Source organism: Malus domestica, chromosome 06 (genome assembly GCF_042453785.1).
Source record: "Malus domestica chromosome 06, GDT2T_hap1".
Classification (NCBI taxonomy): Eukaryota; Viridiplantae; Streptophyta; class Magnoliopsida; order Rosales; family Rosaceae; genus Malus; species Malus domestica.
In genome coordinates this window covers 28,169,662-28,181,423 of record NC_091666.1, presented here as the reverse complement: position 1 = coordinate 28,181,423, position 11,762 = coordinate 28,169,662, and the positions used below count along the sequence as shown (strand labels likewise).

At 39.0% G+C, this 11,762-nt stretch overlaps 1 protein-coding gene and 1 long non-coding RNA gene across 2 annotated transcripts; one reads left to right on the top strand and one right to left on the bottom strand.

Annotated features, from left to right (window-relative positions):
* Positions 1-3,836: 3,836 nt before the first annotated feature.
* Positions 3,837-7,076, top strand: LOC139196916 (uncharacterized). The gene is made up of 5 exons (XM_070823274.1): positions 3,837-3,882; positions 4,022-4,152; positions 4,646-4,730; positions 5,396-5,484; positions 6,325-7,076. The coding sequence occupies exons 1-5, from the start codon at positions 3,837-3,839 to the stop codon at positions 6,886-6,888; spliced, it is 915 nt and encodes a 304-aa protein (XP_070679375.1). The 3' UTR covers positions 6,889-7,076.
* A 3,835-nt stretch (positions 7,077-10,911) lies between these two features.
* Positions 10,912-11,469, bottom strand: LOC139196960 (uncharacterized). Its single transcript, XR_011581878.1, has 2 exons — positions 11,324-11,469; positions 10,912-11,232 (listed from the first exon to the last, which is right to left on the bottom strand). It is a non-coding gene; the product is annotated as an uncharacterized lncRNA (long non-coding RNA).
* Positions 11,470-11,762: the final 293 nt, after the last annotated feature.

Sequence of the window (11,762 nt, the reverse complement as noted above, 5' to 3'; positions counted from 1 at the left end):
TCGGATGACTGATGAAGCGGTGGAATTTACAGTATCTTGGACTATCGGTACGATTCATCTCTTCCGGCCGTCTGCACTCAGGCAAACTGATCACCTTCTTGTCCAACAGGTCATCTAGCATGGCAACCACATCAGAGTCGGGGAATGGATAAGTCTTCTCCTCAAGCTCCTTCAAAGTGCGTCTACGCATCTCTTGATCACGAAAAGCTTCGGTTTGAATCGCCTTGCCTCGTGTGGATATTTTGACGGGAGCTGTGTTGACCGTCATCGCTTCTTTGGTGGGTTTCCATGCAGCCTTTTCCCCCTTTGTCCCAAGAACTTTGTCGTTCTTGTAGTCGGCGATCGGTTCCTTCTTCCCATGATGGGCGAAGCTCAACTCCATGTCATGGGCGCGAGTGGCCAATTCCTCGAAAGTCCGTGGTTTAATGCCTTGAATGATGTATTGCAAACCCCATTGCATGCCTTGGATGCACATCTCGATTGAAGAGGTTTCCGAGAGCCTGTCTTTACAGTCGAGGCTTAGAGTGCGCCATCTGTTGATGTAGTCAATGACTGGTTCGTCCTTCCACTGCTTCGTGCTCGTCAGCTCTAGCATGCTCACAGTGCGGCGGGTGCTATAGAAGCGGTTGAGGAATTCCCGCTCTAATTGCTCCCAGCTGTTGATGGACTCGGGCTCTAGGTCTGTGTACCACTCAAAGGCGTTTCCTTTCAGCGAGCGCACAAACTGTTTGGCGAGGTAATCCCCTTCGGTTCCTGCGTTGTTGCAAGTTTCAACGAAGTGGGCAACGTGCTGCTTTGGGTTTCCTTTTCCATCAAACTGCATGAACTTTGGTGGTTGATAACCCTTTGGCATCCTTAGGGCATCAATCTTCTTGGAATAGGGCTTCGAGTAGAACAAGGAGGTGTGTGAGCTCCCTTCGTACTGTGCCTTGATGGTGTTGGTGATCATCTCCTGCAGCTGCTGGATAGAAAGAGATCCCATGAGTGCCGCTGCTTGGTCTGGCTCCGGCTTCCCATCGATTTTCTTCACCGGGGGTTCTTCGTCTCCACCAGCTCCTCCCTTTAGTGGATCATCCTCTGGGTCGGGTTTATCGCCGTCCTGCACCTCCAGTCGGTTGACTAGTGCTGCAATCTGCAAGTCTTTTTCTTCCACAGTTCGGGTTAGCCTTGCGATTGCTTCATTCATTTGAGCCAGCTGCTCATCGATTGAAGTTGCTCCAATGGTCATGACTTGCATGGCTAAACTGTCGCTTGAATCGGCATCGGAGAGCATGGATTCGGAGTATTTCCTTGGGCTTTCCCCCCTTGGTGCCCTTAGTGAGGCTAAGGTGATCAAAGGCTCGTGCCTTGGGTGTTTTTGTTCCCTTGGCAGAGTTGATGCAGAGGTGAAAGAGGCGGCAGAAGTAGCTCTTGCCATGCTTCGAGTCGTGATGCCCAAAGTGACACCAGTTGCGACGAGGACGCTTTTGTTCTTTGCGCCGGTTGCGGGAACAGTTTGAGCCTTCATTGATGCCATTAATTTTGGAAGTGCGCTTGAATTTCTTGAACGGAAAAAGAGATGAGAGGCAGAGATTGTCCCACCGGGCGTGCCAATTTGTGAACACGGAAAATTCCTGAAACGAAAGAGACAAGAATGACGTGCACAAACAAATATTATGTATTTGATGATTTTGGGTTACAATCTCTCTCTATTTTGATCCTCTGATTCGATCTCCGTAAGGTGTGTATTTGTGGACGTGTGATTGATCCAAAGGGCCGTTGGGCTTGATCTAAGGATGAACGTTCTTCAAGGGCCGTGGACTTGATCTTGAAGGTGGATTTGAGCGGATCTTCAAAGGGGCTTTTGGGCTTGATCTTTGAAGAATAGTGATGAACGGATCTCCAAGGGCCGTGGACTTGATCTTGAAGGTGGATTTGAGCGGATCTTCAAAGGGGCTTTTGGGCTTGATCTTTGAAGAATAGTGATGAACGGATCTCCAAGGGCTTTTGGGCTTGATCTTGAAGAACAATGATGAACGGATCTTCAAGGGCTTTTGGGCTTGATCTTGAAGAACGGTTGGATGTGTGGATTTGTCGACGTTGTTGATCCAAAGGGCCGTTGGGGCTTGATCTTGGATGAACGGATGATGAACGATGGTGCTTTCTTCAAGGGCCGTCGGGGCTTGATCTTGGAAGAACGATGAACGAAGAACGAAGAACACTTTCTTCAAGGGCCGTCGAGGCTTGATCTTGGAAGAACGATGAACGAAGAACGAAGAAGGCTTTCTTGATTCTTCGGGAACCTAGATGCTTGAGAGCTTCGGGGTTTCAGAGCTTCAGAGCTTCAAGGTGTAATATGAATTTCTCTTAAATGAATGAAATGGGCTTGTATTTATAGAATTTTCCAAGGCCTAATTTTGAATATAATATTCCAGATGAAATAAGTCGTTTCTGCCAGGTGTTGACACGTGTCCTATTTGATGACTTTTCTAACTCATTTCAATTTTCGTTGAGTCACACGCTACGTGTAAAATTTATGTAATACATGAGCGTTGACACTTTGATTTATCGGTCAACATTTATTTACCGAAATTTCGATGTCTACAGTCTCCTTTTAGGTAGAAATTATATCTTAATGTGCTTAAGCACCTGAATTTAGGCTAGGTCTAATGAAATGATATGCTATATTTTATAGATCAGTCACAATATTTTTGAACCTGAGGTTGTGGTGTTCACACTTTTTCTCTTAGGATTTAGAGGACGATACAGTGTGTGTATGATCTAATTTGAGTGAAATATCCTTCTTGATTTGCCTTATTCTTTCAAGTGTTATCATAACTTTGTGTGTGATTGATCATTGTGTATAACCAATATACCAGACAACCATAACCGAAGGCCATGCCTGCAGAGACTGAACCATAACCGAAGCCCATGCCTGCATCAATTGATTGAAAAGGTAAAAATCATTTCCGAATCTTTTGTGCAATGCGGTTAGGTTTGCACGGCCTATTTATTTGTTGCATTTTATTTTTGGCCTGAAATTGTGCTGATATTTTCTAGGTTGTGTGAAATTTCACTAAATCAAATATGAAATCGTCTTAATTTTCATGGCATTATCGATATTGGCCCCGATTCTTTTTCTGTGAATGAAGCTTGGAAATTGGAATAGATGGCCCTGGTTGTGTGAAATGTTTGGATGGGATTTTGTATTATTCCATTAAACAAAATTAATTCTCTATGCGAAGCCAAATATTTGATTTTTCACTGCGGTTTGTTACTTTGATGGTTGATCACAAATGTAATTTCTTTCTTTTTTTCTTATGCGTTCTTTGTAGCGCCCTCCCCTCACTTTCTCGATTATTGGTTGGAAATGCAAAAATGGATTAGCTGAGAAAAGGAGAGATGTTAGTTTTCTACATTTGACTAGAACCATATTTAAAACTTTGTATATCTGAAATATTATTGATCAATTGTAACTTGCCCTGCTGCTATTTGCTAATGACAGAGGCTAGGAAGATTGTACTTATTCTGTTCGTAGATGATAGGCTAGAAATTAAGTGTGTATAGGGTTAAATCAATTGATGCTATAGTATTTGTTAAAATTGTTAGATTTAGGGGTTTGGTAAATTGATTTTAGAGATGTTATTTTTAAGGTACCTTTGACTCTTAATTGCCATATGGCATTCAATATATACTCTATTGCTTGCTGGGGTTTACCCTTTGGAGCATTTTATTACGTTTCTTCTTGCTCTCCGACTGAAAATTTTAAACGCTATAGGTGAATGTAGATGCTGCAAAACCCGGCCCGAAAAAGGGATGAAAGCTAGCAATTCAACTTGCTACTGCGATACACAGGTATGTTGAAAGCTTTCCCAAATCCTCTGTGGTTACACAATTATACAGGTGTGTATGTACAGCTTTATACATGCATCTATGGAAATACATATGTTTGAGCCTGGTTTTTGTTTTAATTTATAGGCTGGTTGTCAGGTTCTAGCTGTGTGAAGTTTATGTCTTTAATTTTAATTTTTTATGAAAGTAGCTCATGTTTGCTTCCCCGGCAGTGGTTGTTCTGATTTAGTGGTTAAAAATGGAAATTTCACTCGCAATACGGGATTAATTGAGGTTCATGCATGCATCATTGGTGTAAATTTGAGAGACAGAATGATATATGTATGTGTAAAATCCCTCCATTTGGTTTTTTATTGCATTGTTTAGGTGGTGAATTGCACAGAAAATGGGGGAAGAGGGGTACAAATTATTTTACGAGTTTAAAATTGCTCATTTTGCACCACACTAGCAGTTTGACTGTTATCAAATTGGATGTGTGTTTTCTCTTGATTTCAATTCTTGGTTCTATCCATTTTGCACCCCTATTAATTCCCAAATCATTTGTCATATAGAAAAAACAGAGAGACAATTATGGAGTGCATACTGATGCTGCATGCACTACCCAGTCTGCCATCAACAGTGGTGTAATACTTCATTAGGTACACAGTACACTCATTCCCTTTATAATTGGGTTTAGTACGAAAATTTTCAAAATTTTGAAGCTGGTAAATATGATTTGGTTCTGTTTGATTGATTGTTTATTTAGGGTTTTTCTTTATAATTCAGTAAATGATTGCTCCTTCGGCTATAAAATTTGACCCCTATAAATTTCAAGGTTATTCTGGGACTTTGTCAACAGCGCCGAGTTCTCTTCACGGTGCATCACTATTCCGTGCAGCATAGCTCGGTAGCAGTTATAGGTGAGTCTCAATTGCCCAGTACTGTTCATCTTCTTTTGAATTTCTGTGCAAATATTTTTGAAGTCCAAGTGATTCAAATTTCAAATTTGTGTAAATTGATAAGTGTGGGTGTAGACACCCAATATGGCTTTTACATGGTGTTGCTATCTGGTTTTTGACAGAATTATATTTGGGACTGTCCAGATTTTGGTTTAGCTGCAGATGAAGCAAGATCAAAAGGTTATAAATTAGGGGTCTATCTAGCTCTAGGCACATATAATTTAGGGTCTTCTAAACATTTATACTCGACCGACCATGTTGGCCGACGATAAATTCTAGAATGCGCACGTTATTAATCTAGTGAGAACATTATCAACTGGACTTGTTGGAAACACCATAGAGTCATGCTCTCGTAAGGTCTTTATTTTGATGACATGTCAAATTGCATACAACAGGGTATCGACAATCCTGAAACATCTACCTCAGTGCTGAAAAAGGGCTTAACCCCATAAATCTAGTGATGGTACGAGTAGAAATTGGAAATCATATGAATCTAAGTTGGTTGATCCAGTTGCACTAAACTACGAGTCGGTCTCGGACGACGATGAAAATGACGATGCTAATGAAATGAGTCTGATGTTTCAAGTGAGTCATCTTTACAGCCATATGATTTGTGTAATTTTCAGCAGCCAAGGATAATATTCATCCCGCTTGTGTAATTTCACAATTGGTCGACGTAGTTGCTGCACTTCGGAATTCTGATGATGCTGATAGGGTAAGTAAACCATGTTCATTGGTTTAAAATTTTGTCAAATGTTCTTACAATAATCATAAGTTCTAAAAAACGTTAGGCGCTAGTCGGGAGGAGAGTAGGGGCCTAGTGCCTAGGCGGCTAGGCGGGGCCTAGTGATTAGGCGGCTAGGCGGGGTCTAGGTGGGCGCCCAGGCGGCCTAGGCGGATTTATATAAATTTATTATATAACTTGTAAATAAGTGCTTATTTACACTTAAAAAAAAAACTATACTTGTATGGATAATAAAAGAATGATAAAATGCAAAAATAGAAGTAGAAGAATACACAAAGTATATACATCCAAAAAGTTCAATATTTAAAAAACAGTAAGCATATAATCATAATAAGGAGTATTCTTGGATGATAGACTAAATTCTTCTTGTTCATGATCCTTGCATTGGATTGGAAATAGACTAAATTATTTAACCTTGTTGTATCTAATTTATTTCTTTTCTTTGTATGTATCTCCTCAAAGGTGCTCCAATTCGTTTTACTATTGAATGAACTTGTAGTAAATCCATCATTTGCAAATTAGGTACACCATTTCTATAAATATACCGCCATGAAACCAAAAAAAGAAAGCACGCAATTAATTATAAAAAATAAAAATAAAAAGACCTCTTAGGACCGCCTAGCCTGCCACCTAGGAGTCGTTTAGGACTGCCTAGCTCCAGACTGACTTTTCGAAATGATTTGCCCCGCAGCGGGCCTTCACCGTCTAGCGTCGTCTAGGCCCATTTTTAGAACATTGGTAGTAAATTACACAAGCGGGATGAATATTATCCTTGGCTCCTGGATCATTAATTTTATTTTCATATTGCAGGTGGAGAATGCTCTTGGTGTTGCTGAAAAACTTGTCCGAGCATCACCTGATGAGCTCAAGCACGTAGCCAGTGATTTTGTGAGAACACTTGTCCAGCTTCGTTGTTCTGGCTTGGCTGTAGAAGGTGAGGAAGATCAGCTGAAGACGAGACAAAAAGCATTGGTTGCTTTGCTTGTCACATGCCCATTGGAATCTGTTGAGACATTAAACAAACTACTTTATTCACCTAAAGTGGATATCAGTCAATGCATATTGATACTTGATGTCATGACTGAGGCTGCTCAGGAGCTTGCTCATTCCAAAATTATAAGGCCTACACAGGCTAAGCCGCTCGTATCAACCACGTCAGAGACCAAAGCTTGGTTCCTGCCTAGCGACTTAGGCCATCTCCAACCGAAGGGTCCAGAGGGCCAGAGGGCCGAAAATAGCCCTAAAATCGTCTCCAACCGAGGGCTAGGCCAGAGGAATCTGGAATCTGGGAGGGCCCCACGGGATCGGAGAGGGCTGGAGGGCTGGCTGCTTTCGGCCAGCCAGCCAGCCCCGGGCTGGCTATTTTTTTTTTAATGATTTCCTATTGCTGTCGATTATAACCGACAACATTAAAGATATTCTTTTTTTTTTAATAGTTCTACTATTAGTGTCGGTTATAACCGACACTAATAGTTTGAAATGTTTTTTAATATAACGGCTAGTAGCCGTTGGATTATTAGGCCTCTTTTTTTTTTTTTTAATGAATTTAAACTTCTTTTTTTTTTTAATGAATTTAAACTTCTTTTTTTCCCTTTTTTTTTCCTTTTCATATGAATCAAATTTTGTTTCATATTTGTTTTCCTATAACTTCTATTTCACAAAATTTGTTTCATATTTTTTTTCAATTCTATTTTTTTCGTATAACTTCCTAAGCCATTTATACAACATTAAATTGTAGTTTTTAAATAATAAATTATGTTTGGCCCTATGGCCCTCGGTTTGAGACGGCTTTTCGTGACAGGGCTAAAACGAGCCCTTTGACCCTCTGGCCCTCGGTTGGAGACGGAGGCAAATATGGCCCTGTACTGTTCATTAAAATATTAATATCTTGGAGAATCTTGTAGGGCCAGAGATGGCCTTAGGTCCTGCTGGAGCTGGTCCCTGGAAAGAGATTTCAAAATCAAGATCTTTATTGAATTGGACCGATCATTATGGGAGGGAACTTCAAAATCTGGGTAGATTAAGAGAGTAAAGACACGCGAGTGGAGCCTAAGATCAGAAAATAAACAAGAAGCCCAAATAGAATGGCCCCATAATAAGTTTCCGGTGTATGCAGCAGCATTTATGCTGCCTGCCAGGCAAGGTTTTGAGAAGAGAAGGCAGGGTGTTGACTTGCTGGGTAGAGATTTTCTTGTCCTGGGGAAACTCATCTATATGCGTAAATGTTAAAATATATTATTTCTTGGCTTAAATGTTAAAATAGTCCATGTGTTTTAGTCATTAGATCAATTTAGTCTCTGTATTTTCAATTTGGCCAATTTGGTCCTTGTGTTTACCTCCGTTAGCCAATTAAGAACATTTTCATCTAATTTTTGTAATTTTTTATTAAGGAAAATTAATAAAAAGAGCTTGAAAACTTTAAGTTTTAACGAAAACGACAAAAAAATGTTGTAAGTGAATAGTACCAAAATTGAATTTTAGAGTAAAAATGTGGTTTTTCGTTAAAGTGAACAGTTCTGGGAGCTTTTCGTTAAAGCTCCATTTTTATTATAAATTATTATAAACTTATTTATGAAATTATTTATTTGATTTAAAATATTTAAAAATGAAATAAAATTAAAAAAAAAAGAAAAAAGAAGTTATTCTCCTTCCAACTTCCCGACCTCCTCCCTAACATTACCTCCTCTCTTTTCTACGTCGCAACCTTAAACATTTTTCAGATTGGAAGTTTTATTTCTTATATGTGTTATTTTTATGTAAAAGGTTAGGGTAATTATATCTCATATAATTTTTCTTATGAATTTTTTAAAAGAGATTGAATGAAATGTCCTTAATTGGCTAACATAGACAGACACGGGGACTAAATTAGCCAAATATTAAATTGGCCATATAATTATAACACAATGATGCAACTCTAAGCTATTGGGCTTCGGTTTTGACTAGTTGGACCACCTAATGTTATTACTATCCATTAGGCCCATTAGATATGTAATACCATTAGGCCCATTACATATGTAATACCATTAGACCCATTACATATGTAATACCATTAGGCCCGTCTATAGCTCGAACCCTACTTATCTTTGGATGTATTTAAACTCTTTTTTCTAGTGTAATGAGTACTATGAATGAAGATATGAATTTACTTTAATTTCTTTTCCATTTCTGCATTTACTTTCTTGCAATTTTCCTTTTTATCATGTCTGATCCTATCACACAGGGACCATTTTGACATTTAAGCCTTACTAGCGAAAGTGTCCCTACGCGATGCTGCGGGTTTTAAAACCGGATAAAACATATAGAAAGTTATAAATGTATATATGATAGGCAATACTATTTACATACATGTGGAAATCTTACAACCCTATTTACAAAAAAGGAAAACCGTATGCGGGTTTGAATTGATGGTACCCAATTCTATGATTAGATGGGTGAAGCAAAACCGTATGCTTTTCATGCTTATCTAGGCTCAAGTGTATCCCTAATATGTACATTATCTATGAAATCCTTGTAATTCACAGTGATTGGAGAATCCCAAATGGATAGAACCCCATCTCATTGCACATACACAACCCCACGAAAATCGAAAAATACTTAGAATGAAGGCATGAAAAATTTAGATTTATTTCTAGCTTTTGAATTAAATAAAATCAAGCAAAAATCAAACAACAAAACAAGCAAAAACGTGCATAAGAAAAAAAAAGTGAAGTGTGCGGAAATCTTTTTATTTTTAGTAAAATGAAGAAATTATATGAATTGCGCCTGAGAATTCCGTTCGAAAATATAAAAAAATCCTGTAGAATTAAGGGCCTTCTTGATTGGGATGAAGTGTGGACGAAATAGGCACATTGGGATGTATTTGTAGATCAAGACCTAGTGTTCTAGCTCCATCCATTGAGATGGAGTGAAAGGTCCTCTGCCTCCTGCTATACTCCATTGCATGGCTGCAGCTCCATTATTCAAACTCCCACTATTATGCCCTAAAACACAACCAGAAATCAGAAAACCGAAAAAATAAATAAAAAATATATTTGAAGTTGAAAATATATTTAAAGAAAATTAAGCAATTCAGAGCCTTTGAAATTGGGCAAAAAAACGGGAGAACATAGCTTCTACACCTATAGGAAGGAAGAAATCACGGATCATATGACCTTTTGTTCAGTTTTCATAGGCTTTACAAATTGTTCGAATAGAAAATTCGGGTCTTTTAACAAATATTTAATAGATAGAACTCAAAAATTTTAAGAACGAAAACAAAAGGTTCGAAATTTACTCAAACCCAACAATAACAGACGAAATTAAAATTAATTAGAGCAAGGTCAGGGTACAAATTCGAAATTCCAAAAACCAAAATTATACTCAAAATATCAGAATTCATAACACAAACCAAGCAAGGGTAAAATCGGAACTATACTGTGTTTATAAACAGTTTCAGTTGATAAACAGTTTTAGTATATATTGAACTTCTTCGCAAAATTCACACCTACGCACCGCACCAAAATCAAAAATCGTTTCTCCCTCTCTCTCTCTCTCTCTCTCTCTCTCTCTCTCTCGGTTTCTTTTTACAGAGACCCTCTCTCCGTCACACTCACGCTGATTCTTTCGCCAGAAAGATCATTCGTCGAAAGAAAGAACAACAATGTCAGGAGACCGAGTAGACGAACAAGAACTGACCAAGATGGCGTTCGAGATTAATGGAACAAAGCAGAATCCATCCATGAAGTCAGAAGTTGATATTCTACTGATGTCTGAGTTTGAGTTTGAGTTCGAGTTTGTTAAACAATCAGTTGCTGGAAAGCTTCGAGGGGATGAAGAGAGGTCAGACCTGCAATGTTTTCAAGAACTCATCAAGGTTTTTGACAATGACCAATGTGGGGCAACCCGATCAGAAGTCGATACACTATTGAGCGCAGAGTTTGCAACCGTTACAAAGTGTATGGCCGGAAAACCCATCACCGGAAAATATTGGTCCTCTGAGTGGTGGAAAACTGCGGACTTCTTCAAGAATTCGGTGGGTGACATCAAGAAAGTAATTCGATATGTAATCAAATCTGCGAAGCTCGTGTTTGGAAGCAAAGCAGCCCAAGACCTGAAAGCTTTCATTGACTTAGTTGGCTATTTTTCGAAGGGGGTCCAGTGCATTATCTTCATAGGCGAGGCTGCAAATTTCTTGTGTCCATACTTGTTTGAGGGGGTTAATTTCATGAGACAGATGACAATTTTTGTCAGCAAAGTTGTCAGAGCTTATTCGTCTGCAACGAAAGAGTTTCTAACTGAAACTTTTCAATTGGTAGCCAATAATTATAGCTTTCGAGGATTACAGTCTGAAGAGGAAGAACAAGATCAGCATCAAGATTGAAGAATCAAAATGTAATACAAGAAAAATAGCTTGGTAGATTTCCTCAAGTGGTTCTTTTGATTCAGTTTTGTTGTTCACAGTCCGAACCGGAAGAGCAAGATGGAAATCAACATCAAGAACAGAGAATAAAAAAGTAATAAGAAAAATAGCTACATAGATTCGTTAAGAGGTTCTTCTGGTTCAAGTTTGCTGTTGAAAATTTGTCTTCTTTGAACGTCGTCCAATTCAATGTGCTAACAATAAAGTCTCAGTCATTTGTTGTACTTTTTTTGGATTGTTTCCCTTCAAGCTCAGGCAATCTTTTTCTATCGATGCTCCCCGCTAGCAATCCGCTCGGCCTCCTCCAGGGTACCATAATCCTGTTTGAATCAATCAGAGTACATTATTACCCAATAAATTAATCTCAACACTAACGGTAACATAAAACAGTTGATGTACAAGCTACATTACCTGGTGTTGCAGCTTGTCAGAATTCACCCATGCACTGGAACAGCAGTCCCATAAACATGGAGCTCACGAACACCAGAGCACTAATCATTCATCTGGGACAAGTAGTATTCTGGCCTCACTTTCTTAATCGTAGCAACCCAACGAGAAAATCCTGTTTACGAAAAGAATAATAACAAAATCATGTTACACAACCTGCTCACCTGGAAAAACTCAAGCCATAAGAACTTGTGCACAAATTAATTACTAAGCAAATCCGAGACACGCATATTTCGCATGACAAGAACAGAATGATCATTTCGTGTGAAGAAGCACTCTATCAAATATATGGAAGGAATACCTGGCGAGTTTCTTCATATGAAAGAAATGTTTCCCATCCTTCATTTGCCGCACAAGCTCCACTTGGTCTGGTTTTGGATGTATGTCCTAAATTGCAGCAACC